Below are 12116 nucleotides of genomic sequence, written 5' to 3'. Positions count from 1 at the left end.
CAGTGACTACCTTTTCCACCCCGCACATTCTGCTGCTCCGCGATAGGATGAGAGCGGAACGGACGGAGCTAATTGGCTTGCGTCACTGTCGGATTTCTTCTGCGCCGCAAACAGAGGAGCGGGGGAGAGGATATACTGTACGATGCCGTACGTGGGATTTGTAAACAGCAGATCAGAAGCGTCGACTTTCATGTCCCTTAAATGGGTTGAGGGGTGTTTGCGTGCGGTGGCGGCAGGAGACGTGCTGATAGCGACAGCTCCACATTGATCCTGACTGAGTGACTGACGGGACACGAAACAGACGGCGTGTGTCAGTGCCCGGCAGGGCCGGCAGCGGAGTTGAGCAATGACACACCCGGTGACTGGTGTGATGAACGCTCAAGCTGATGGAGTTGCATGAATCTGTGTATAAACACAAATCCACATTTCAGTGCAGACTGAATGTCACTTGGGAGTGAAACGGGGAGCGTTGCACACAACCCTGACCTCCTGATTAAGTCGTGCTGGATAAAACCATAACATGTCTAATCCTTCATGAAAACAAGACCGGGTCTGAGCTCAAGCAGTTCAAGCTGTACACACAAGAACAAACACCCTCAGCAACTTTCCAAGGCTGAGAAACTTGTAAAAATATCACTTTGGGGAATGGTGAGGAGGGAGCTCTAGCTTTTACTTCGAGATAAAAATAATATTGTAGGCAAAGGTTTTATTACAGTCCAAAAGTGGAAGATAAATATCCTTTTTCTGATAAGGACATCTGAAACTCCTGACCAGGCTAACCTGTCTTGTTCTTGTTCTGCAGATATGGCGGCGACGTTGAGAGAAAACATAAGAGCAGCCTAGTGTTAGTCTTTCCGCGGTCTGTCAGCAGCACGGCCCCCGAGGCTACGTCCTGGGCAAAGACTTCACTGCCGTCTGCTGAATACAGACAAGACGAGCAGTCAAGCGCTACTGAGGAAGGTCTGAAGGGCACTGCCATTTGTCTTGGCTTATTTAGCAATCAGGGAGACAAGACGCGAATGGGGCTTTGTGAGCACGGTGATGAAAAAGAGGAGAAACCGCATCCGAGCCCAGAACAGGAGGGACACATACAGGAAGCAGAACGCACTCTTCCATCTTTAACCTTAAGACGGTGTGTCTTTTTTGACACTTTGTTTAATTCAATGGGAGTTCTGTTTTAACCCCCCCACCCATCAAAAAAACTGGCAAACGTCCAAATCAGTTTGGACTATTTGACAGTGAAACAGAAATCAGGAAGCAATTTCATTACAAAGTCGATTTCACAGCAGTCCCTGAGATTCAAATCAAATCACAACTGGCTTGTAGAGCGGGCCCGGCTTACTGTACGCACAAAAAAGACTCACTGTGGCGACTATAATGCTCAAATAATTACTAAAATACCTGCATAATTGTTCTGTTTGTATGCTATTGCACAGTTAGAGACCTTGCATGGGCCATGCACTTCTAATATGCAATAAGTGTATGAGAATAAAGTTAGAAATTAAATTAACCAATAGCATAATTGGTATTTCCCCCCAGATTTACTCTAAATATCACAATAATACCTTGAATATCTCTCACCATGACAGCTATAAAGAGAAAATCGGATATTCTGACCACCGTATGCTAAATCGTGACTATTTTTTGTCAAATAATGGTACAAAATATGTGCTCCACCAATTTCACAGCAATTGGTGGAAATATATACATGCAGGTGCTTAATAGATTCCCCTGCCAATCTGACTTAACGGAGTCACTATTTTACAACTCCCTACGGTGGTGCTTATCAAATGAATGAGTCTACAGTAAAATGAATGGAAATTAATGAACCTTTAGGGGGGAAAAAAGAGAAATTCACAGGGGGATTGGCAAACAGAGGAGGGAAATAAATCAGCGCCTACTTAAATGAATAACTGGACTATTAAATTTGAATAATAATACACACACACACACACACACACACACACACACACACACACACACACACACACACACTCAAAGCACAATGACGTGAATGAATCCATAATTACAGTTTTACACCTTTTTAGGTGCATTTCTATCTAAGTTACACTAATTTTGATATCATGCGTTATCGTGGGTAACATATCATGACAGTATTATGTGGTGAGTTAAGGAGCATTCCCACTGTGTCGCGCTTAGTGACTCGATTAATGTGCTGAACTGTTACATTGAAAGCATCTCTAGGAAACAATTCTTACAAAAAACGAATTTTAAGCCCTCTTTAAAACCTGAAACTCGAAATAAAATTCAATTTTTTGGAAAATGGAGTGTTTATTTAACTTTTTTGACAAATTAAACAAAAAAAACCAATATTAATTTGAATATTTTAGTTTTAATTGGTATCATATTTGCTACATCTGGCATCTTTGGTAATCGACTGCTAAAAATTGATTGTGCATCTTACTTTGGTTCTTCATGGTGGAAAAATAAACCACACTGATGATGTCGACGTCTCAAAAACACACAAAAACTGTATGTATCAAATGATACACTAGGTGTTAATGGGTTAAACAGGAAAGGCTGCTGCTTGGCTGGCCAATTTACCATCGTGTGCATTTCGATTCAATAAAGACTACATGGATTTTTCCAAAAGGATATTCACCGTTTTATCAAATGATGTAATTAATTTTTTTTACCTTAAACAAACACGTTTCTTAAGGCAAACTGCTGCACTCATGTAAAATAACAACATCTAGGCTTTTAAATGCAAGGCCATGAAACAATACAATGAGGATCATGTATGATTTTAGAAAAAATAAATGTTCCCACAACAAATATGTGATTTCCAGAGGTCACCGTATATCCAGCTGTTTGCTACCCAATGCCAAAAACAACTTGCTCTTCAAACAATGCAGCAGCTAAATTAAATATTTACGGCCACTGGAAGGACGGGGCCGGCTTCCAGCATTTGTCGTGCTAGCTGTTGTTGTGCACACTTTCATTGCCGTGGTAAATTGAGGTCATATGTTTATAATTTGCCCTTTTCCTAATGCTGCCATTGGAGTAAAATAACATTTGAGAGCTGCAATCAGATTGAACAGTGCAATACTCCAGCTAATTAAGTCATATTTCAAGTTCAATAACAATCAAGCTGGACGGATAAAGGCCAGGGAGAGCGCGAGAGAGAGGGGCGAGTGTGCGGCGCGACAATCTGGAAGCTTTTACAATAGAGTCAGGCTATTGTTGAGGTAGAAGAGGAGTCCAAGTCTGTGCAAGAGACCAGCAGCAGGCTGGTTTTGATTGTTTCCAACTACTGTGTTAAATTAAGAGGGGGGAAAAAAGAGCGTGGACATAGTGAGATGTGCGAGCCCAATGACAGATGCATTTTACTGATACACCTGAACTTGAACTGTGAGAAATAAAAATAAGTGAAAATTGGCAAGTAAAGGCAAAGAGACAAGGAGCGTATACACAAGGCAGGAAGAGAGAAGCGAGGAGCCAAATGCAGAAGTATAAACAGAAAAACGAGGAGTCCTTGTGCAGCACATGTGTAGAGCTTCATATAAACACAATGTGTGTGGCGCAGAATAGGAAACAAAACTGTCTTTCCTGGGTAAATCCAGCTCTAGGCGAAGTGGATTTCAGCTTTACACTCAACTACAAGCTGACATGTGCTCTTGCATGTACCTCCTCCAAGTGTGTCCTTCATCTTGCCCTTCCCAGCCCCGGCTCGACTCTCCCCTACCGGGCTCAACGTGTGAACATCTCCTCCATTACTGCCCTTGACACTGTGGCCGATTGGATTCTTATCTGCCATCTGTAGGCCAACGCTCAGCTCGCGCTATCTCTCGTCACAGCCTAATTGAATCTCAAGTGTTGGAAGTGTAGTGATACACTGACCACACCGTGTCACTGCCAATAGATAAGGATTGCAGCTGGTGGGATTGGACCACCGCAAATCACGATGGGGACATGTTGATAAGGGGGGTGACGAGCGGTTTGGGTCACTACTGTGCAACTTTGCTTGGATTGAGAAATAATGGATACCCTCCATTACTGAGAAGGTTGTGTTCACATCCAATATCCAAGATCCCGTAATCCTGCTGTGCTCGCAGAGGTAATTTGTTGAAACTTAACCAAGAAAAGTAAGACATAGTGCTGCTTCTGTCCATCGATTCTTCTGTTTACAGGAGGGATGCACCTGATGTCTGTTTCCCTCACAGCTACAAAATGCACATCTGGTTTTAACCAGCAGGCAAACCTAAAAATAAAAGACTAGTAGAAAATAATACAGATGAAAATCAGCTCAATTTAAAGAGAACAATATAAGTAATGATGCTTTCAGATGATGCTATAGCTTGAGCTTTAGGAGTAGTTATCTGGTTTGTTCTAGCTGTTAATTTTCTTTTAAATTAGAAAATATTTGATTTAAAAAAAATCAAAGCAAAGCCTTTTAAATGGTTTTGTTTCAGCTAAAGCTGTAATGATAATACTATTATTATAGAGTTAGGCTAATGCTAACTGGTGATCACTGAACATTTTCCCTCCTCATCTTTTTTTTTTTCAGTAATTTTGCATTTTGCTAGGGTCAGTGTCCCTCCTGGTACCATGAGCTGATGCATAGGACCCTGCAGAGGTTGCACAGATAGTCCAACTCCTCCAGCATGGCACATCAATATGTGCCATTGTCAGAAGGTTTGCTCTGTCTCCCAGCACAGTCTGTAAGCGCTGGAAAGGGCCGTAAAAGGCCCATCAGCAGGACTAGTATCTGCTTCTTTTTGCAAGGAGGAACAGGACGAGCACTGCCAGAGCTACAAAATGACCTCCAGCAGGATGCTCGTGTGAATTTTTCTGACCAAACAATCAGAAACAGACTTCATGAGATTGGCCTGACGTCCTCTAGTCGTCCCTTTGCTCGCTGTCCAGCACCGTGGGGCCTGATTCGAATTTTTCATAGAATACCAGAATAGGCAGGTCACTGACTGACACCCTGTGCTTTTCACAGATGAGTGCTGGTTCACCCTGAACACATGTGACAGACGTGAAAGCTGCCCGTAAGAATAAGTGATGGTCTGGGGAGATACAGACCTGTATAGACGTCAACTGATCATCTCTGGGACATGTTTGTGTCCATCCGACACCATTAGAGTCTACCAGGAGCTCTGAGATCCCCCAGTACACTATCTGCCGTGTCATTAGGACCATGCCCCTTGTCAGGCACGCATACAAGCACGCGGAGGCCATACAAACTACTGAGCACCATTTTGAGTTGCTGCAAAGAAATTGCAATGAAACTTAGTCTGCTGCATCATCTTTTCACTTTGAGTTTTGCCGTGTCTTTGAATTCAGCCCACTGTAGGTTGATAGTTTTCATTGCCATCAAACAATGTGGCATCCTTTCACTCCTGACACATTACCTAATCCATCAGCGCAGATACCCAGCATGACTTCGTTTCATTGAGATCCGATATGTTTTCAAAGTGTTCCTTTAATTTTTTGAACAGTGTATATACAAAAGGCAGCACATTCCCCAATTTGATTGCAATGGGTTAATAAAATAAAAATGAAAAATTAATATGTCTCTGTTTAATTACTTAGAAATGTAATTAAACTTGGAAAACCAGAATAAAAGCATATTACACTGGCTCGGTTTGTGCTTCTAGGATCCATTAATGTTCCCATCAGTCGTTTATAGGACACTTATTACCACCGTGCCAATTAACATGCTTCACTCCTGCCAGGACACGCATGAAGAGATAAAGCTAATGTCAGCACCTTATTTGACTCTGGAACTGTAATTGCAGAAATACAAAATGTTTCGTTTAAAAGTGTCAGCTATTGCCTCAAGTGGAAAGAAGTTAATTTGTGAGTGCTATTCAATCCATCTGCAGTCAGCCAGCGACCAGCAACAGGGCTCATGTACATATTTAACTAATGTTTACATCTTCATTAGGTTCTATTTGTCAGAAAGTCCATGTCAAGTCATTTTTGTTGATGACGGGAGCTTTCAACTGGGGAAGCCAACAAGTTACAAACTAGTTAAACATCAATTCGGGATGTTAAGTATTCGGACCTGAAGATCTCCTTACCTTAAGATGCCAAATCCTTTCTTTTTGGTCTTCTTCTCTGTGTCCTCCACAGAATCCAGTGACTTCTTCCTCCCTTTGGTCTTCTTCTCCTTCTTCTTCCTTTCATCCTTCTTCTTCTTCTTCTTTCCATCGTCTGCATCCAGATCCTGGCGAGACGAGCTGCTGGCGGGCGTTTCGTGACCGGAGCTGTGCTCTGACATGTCGTCGTCTGATGAGGGAAAACAATTCCCACGAATAGGATAGGTTGGATGGAAGAGGTCAGAGTAGATGCACAGACAACAATGGAATATGTACTCATAGATATAGCTCCGAGCATTACAGGCAACCTTTGTTCTTATGCAAGCCCCTCAGGTGTAGCAAGATACCAGGAACACAGATTTGAGGGTTTTTTGTTTTTTTTTTAGTTTTATCTTTTGCAGCGTTGACTGTGTGCCTAAAAAAAACCCTCAAATCGTAACTTTTGTCCACACTCCAGGATTTAATTTCCTCATATGTTAATCGCACACATCCCTCATCCCACACGTATGTGTGGTCACAATTTAGAGCATTAAAAATATGCTGCTGTAAGACATAAAGTTGTTCTTTCCAAATTGCTGAGTGGATAAAATCATGTAGCATTTCATTAAGGTACTTAGGCTAAGCACTGTACCTTGGCAGGCCTCTGGCTCTTTTTTGAGTGCCAGTGTGTTATAAAGCTTAAAGGATGTGCACTGGCAGCGTAGCCTCTCATTTAAATGGGTACAGTGTCTAGGAAGGAATCCCAGTCGTGCATTAAAAGGGAACATTCCTTACAGTGGGCAGTTTTGTTGTGTCTGCTTCTTGTTTTTCGAAAAGATTTTTGGTAGTAGCAGTTCAACATGTCTGCTTTTCTCCTGGGGTCTTACCGTCTTCAGAAGGTCCGTCATACGACTTGTCAATGGCGATGCGGAAACTCTGGTTGCATCCCCGCCCCCGGACCATGTGCGGCCGTGGGCGATGAAAGGGCACGTGGTCTTGGATGTGACTCTGCTTCGCCTCAGACATGGCCGTCTGCAGGCTCTCCAGGGAGCTGGACTTCATGAGGCCCAGGGTGGGGCCGAGTGCTCCTCCATCTGAAGGCTCTGCGAGACAGAAAGACACTCCGCCATGACTAATTCATCCCAAAGCTAACTTCACCATTTTCCACTATTCCAGCACATAAAACAGAGGAGGAAATCCAATGAAGAGTATGAAAGAAGCCTGGCTGATGGATGGAGGATGGAGGTTTGCTTAAATTTAGAGACGCAGCCACTGCTAAATTGACACAAAGACTTTATTCAGATCACAAGCTTTTAGGATAAGCTAACCCACCGCTTGCAAAACATTAAACTTGAACCCATCTCCTCAAATAATATTTCCTTATTTAAAGAGCATCTGCATTAAACTTTTTAAACTCTCAGAGCTGGCTACAATTTAATTTGCCTTCAGTGTATGTAAGAATTGGTGCGGGGGCTGGGACTGCAAATTCCAGGATTTAGACGGTAATTTATCCATTAGTGTTGTTGCTTCTACAGGCAGAGTTATCATTTAGGTAATACAGAAATGGGTCTTTTGTAAGAGTTGACACTTAATTAGCTCATTATCTATGAATCACCAGGAAACATAATCAAGCTAAGTTTGCTATTATTACACTAAAATCACTGATTATTGAACTAACAAAAACAGTAACCTTATGGTTCCTCCATATACAGTACAGTAACTACTTACTACTTAACATTACTTAACACTTACTTCCAGAAAAATGCCTTTATGGGGTATGCTTTAGGCTTTTTATGTATATCAGAGACTAAATGTAAATCCTGGAGAACATTCAAATCAACTAACACATAATAAAACTTCATTGTATGGCATGAAAGTTGGGAAATATGTAATGAAACTCAGAATGTATAGACTTAAACTAACAATACATAGAAAGAAAATATATTTTTCATGAAAAACCATAAAGTCTGAATCTACTCGAAATAAAATTCATCATTTATGAAATGTCAGCTGGGATAGGCTCTAACCCTCCACAAGTATAAACTGAATAAGCGTTTAAGAAAGATGGATGGATCGAAGGAATGCTAGGAATGGTAATTTGCGGAATTAAATTTTAATAGCTGGAATAAAAGTCTTAATTTATAGCATAAAAATCAGAACGAAAGCCGGAATATATAATAGATTGACTGTGCAGGGTGCACCCTGCCTCCTACTCAATGTCAGCTGGGATAGACTCCAGCCCAGCGCGACTAACTAAGAAAAGTAGTTGGGAAAACAGATTGATTGAAGGAATGACACGGCAGCAATGGCGACTGATAGAATAGAGCCAGAATACATCAAATGAAAGATGGAAAATGTGGACTAAAATTTAAATTCATGGCATTAAAGTCATTATTTATGGAAGGAAGAAAAATCCTGCTCTTACAAACATTTTAAAGTCCAAATTGCATCACCTTAAAGATCATCCTCCTAAAACTTTCTCACATTATTATGCATAACCGTACATAGACATGCATAAACTTGTCTGGAAACTATGCCTACCTCAAGGCCTGAAAATGTAAAAATCTCACATATACACGTGGATCAATCAGTATCAGCTCTCACACATTTTTCTGTTGACGTATAAGAGCTTTTTGGAATGAAGCTGAGAACGGTTAAAGAGAGAAATATGAAGTCTTGTATATGAAATGTAGAGTGAAAGGTAAAGGAAGAGGAGAGCGTGAAAAACAGGCTTGACAGAAATGGGGAGAAAGTCGGAGTCCCGTATGAGCGACATAAAAGAAGGGGAGAAGAAACGATGAATGAGGTGAAACGGTACAGGCGCAGGTGAGGAGCGGTACTATGGGAACTGACAGGCTCATGCATAAGCAAGAGACAGGGGGGAATAAATGAACTGCCATCATACTGTACTCGGGGTATGGCCTCCAACTCGAGAGGAAGAAAGGGCTAGATGGAGGAGCAGGAGTGCAATGAAGGCCACAGCTGATTCAGCAAGGGGATCGGAGAGCAGGCGGGGGAGGAGGAGGAGGTAGCGGGGAAATGCTGAAGATTTGAGGAAACACAGAGCTGTAAGGAAAAGAAGAAAAGAGTAAATGTCACTGAGAATAAAGTCAAAGACGCTTGTGACATTCAGGCTGTGGCAGGAAACTGCGGGACAGATGACCGAGAAGACTGCTGAAAAGACGCCTGCTTCCAACCCCTAAAAGCAACTAACCCACCCAGGTGATGTATCACAATAGAGCAGTGACTCTTCAAAGAAGTTACAGGCAGGTTGCAAGCAGCGTTTTCACTTTCTGAAACTCTTCTGTAGGGATGACTTTCTCGCATCACGGCACTCACTGCTTAAGACGTATTTTTTGTCATTTCAGAGGCTTCAAAGCTTCCAAGCAGAGCGGGAGGGGGTGGGAGGGTGGGGGGTGTTGGGAGTGAAACTGAAGCGGCGATGGAGTCGAAGGAGGAGGAAAAAAGTAAGCAGAGCGTTGCTGCCTTTTAAGTCCTAAATTGACTTTCTGAGAGGAAGTGGGATTTATGGGGAATAAGGGGAATAAGGGGTTATAAATAGAGAGGTGGGGGGGTAGGGGGGGCGCTCAGGAATAAAACGCTCAATTTGAGAGGCAGGATTTGTGTCACAAATGTAATTACGGCTGTCCAGCTTGCAGCCTGATAGAATTAAGCTCCTTGCCAGTGCACTGCCGCCGCACTATGCAGGGAAACTGTGTGTCTGAGCGTGTGGGCGGGTGTGTATTTACCACTAAATGAGAGAATTTTGTTCCAACCCTTAAATAAAAGAAGAAGAAGAAAGTCATGATACTGACTACGTGAGATAGCGGCGAGCGTGTCCTTGACCGCCACAGATGAAATGAGCACAATTTCTTTTTTTGTGTGCATGCGTGGGGCTGCGAGTTGCACTCATTCCATGCATGTCAGGCTGTTGAGGCTGGAGGTAAATGAATAATGAGGGTTTAATAGGATGGATGAGCGGGGGAGAGGTGGCTATCATCGCCAGCTCGATCCAATGGAGGGTGAAATCAGCGTTTATCACATATCGCTGCCCGCTGTGCCAGCAGATGCTCTCACGGTTCCGTTCGCATCATGTCAGCCTGATTGCCACTGATTCAAGCTGGTGCACACATTTGACAAACAGCCTAACAGCCAAAAAAAAGGAGGGCCAGGATGACAGTCAGTGCCCTTCACAGCTGCAGCACCCCTCCGCCCAAGATCAAGAGGTAATGTCACGTCTTCGCTTGGCATCTCTTTTCGCTCACTTTGTCAGCGAGCAGCAAACTTCTGGTTTTTCTTCACGATGAACTTTCTCGGCAGAGATGATGTTTAATGAAGGGTGGGATCATCAGTGCAGAGGATGAGTAATCATCATTAGATTACTCAGAAACAAACTCAAGTTTAAAAAAAAAACAGTAAAAAAAAAAACAGTAAAAAAAAAAAAAAAAAAAAAAAAAAAAGGGGCAATTTACAACTTGCACTTCAATAGAAAACATCCAATTACAGAACCAAATCTTTAAAAAAGGACTTTAAACAGTTTTGGAACAACAAAGTGGTCTGAATCTCTGGCAGCCATCTCTAGAAGCAACCCGACGGCCTTCGTAATTTGCCTCAACAAAGTTTGCATCGTTCCTCCCAATGCCTGTGTGCAAAGCAGCTAATTTTCCCAGAAACGTGTGTGCGCTGCTTTTCTTATTCAAGTCATTTAACTTTGATCAGCGGGAACTGGGAACTCGCTGCCTACAACAATCCACTTCCCTTTTATTTCAGCCCGTATCCTTTACTTAGTTGAGTGGATAAAAAAAGAAAAAGCCCAAAAAACAAAACCTGGTGTGCTTTTGCTTTCAACAATCAAACACGAGCTGTTGCTGCTGGAGGACATTTGAATCAATTTGAACCTCTCGCACGATTCCCATCACTCTGCGGCACTGGCGATTCGCAAGTCCTTGAGGTTCAGAGGATGTGTCAGCAAGTTTTCTTGTTTTTTTTAAAGGTTTGTTTGAATGATTTCGCGTTGGGTTTCTGACATTTGATGTGTGACGATTCCTGCCTACCGCACTTAAATGAACCACAAAACTAACAGTTGAAAAAAATGTATCTAATTTCTGAAAAACAAAGCTGATATCATTAAAAGTGATGACCATAACATAAACCTAATCTACAGTGTGATTAAATTATCCAGGATGTTTTTCAAGGGAAGAATGTCAATTACACTGTTATAAAAGAAGCCTTTAAACAGTCATTTACGGTGGCAACAACGTTTGCTGTAAACATTACTTATTCATCTCGGGATTAACGAGTGACTCCTTTGAAATGCGGTACGAGAACATCCTTAAAGAAGAAAAAACTAAACAAAAAAGGGAGCTGAAACAAAGAACCTGCCAATTACCTCTGCGTAATGGTGCTTGCATTCCCCCCTAAACGCATAAACACTCCAAAGTGTCTACAAACAATATCCACTCATAAAAGCCCACGCCTGCATGCAAGCTGTAGGTGCTTACACACCAACACACGCATGCAAATATCCACCTGCGCGCATTTCTAACCCGCACGCATCCAAATGCGATGTGTATATTGTGACTCTGCAGAGGCTGACTGCTGTTGTGTCTGTATTGAACAGACAGCAGTGAAGACTTTGCCTGGAACGTAGCCTCGGGGTCCCGCTGTGCTGACAGGCCCTGAAAGGACTAACACTGCTCCATCACGCTGCTTTGTACTTTAAAAAAAAAAAGGTATTTTAAAAGTGAGCGTGACACACCTGCAACCATCATTACATATTGATACAGTTTGTTCAGAAATTTGATGTCATGGAGGTCAAATCATTATCAGTAAAGGTAGGTTTTTTTGTTTTGTACAAATAAATACAAAATGTTAATTGCAGCTTTTTCACAGAGTTGGGTAGTTGGAATAAAAGTGATCGGCACAAAACTCTTAATTATTCGCTCAATGAATTCAAGAATAAATGAACTTGAAAATTTCTAAATTACAGGCTGTGCAGTGAGTATTCCACACACAATGCTGAAGCCTTGTTGCTCCGTCTTACCTACAGCACTGTGCCAAACCCCTCAT

At 42.2% G+C, this 12116-nt stretch overlaps 1 protein-coding gene across 3 annotated transcripts in view; it reads right to left on the bottom strand.

Annotated features, from left to right (window-relative positions):
* The window catches only part of pard3ba (par-3 family cell polarity regulator beta a), a 275607-nt gene that overhangs the window by 81582 nt on the left and 181909 nt on the right, over positions 1 to 12116 (bottom strand). For all 3 annotated transcript variants that reach the window (XM_085266407.1, XM_085266405.1, XM_085266406.1), the window contains exons 18-19: positions 6935 to 7150; positions 6051 to 6258 (exon numbers count right to left, since the gene is read on the bottom strand). In XM_085266407.1, coding sequence (XP_085122533.1) covers positions 6051 to 6258; positions 6935 to 7150 — 424 coding nt within the window. The remainder of the gene's footprint in view (positions 1 to 6050; positions 6259 to 6934; positions 7151 to 12116) is intronic.

The sequence above is a fragment of the Mchenga conophoros genome, linkage group LG23 (assembly GCF_057382185.1).
Source record: "Mchenga conophoros isolate Kocher_MC1m ecotype Shallow Benthic linkage group LG23, M_conophoros_male_GT1.1, whole genome shotgun sequence".
Lineage (NCBI taxonomy): Eukaryota > Metazoa > Chordata > Actinopteri > Cichliformes > Cichlidae > Mchenga > Mchenga conophoros.
The sequence above is the reverse complement of the archived record's forward strand: the minus strand, read 5'-3'. Positions and strand labels throughout refer to the sequence as shown.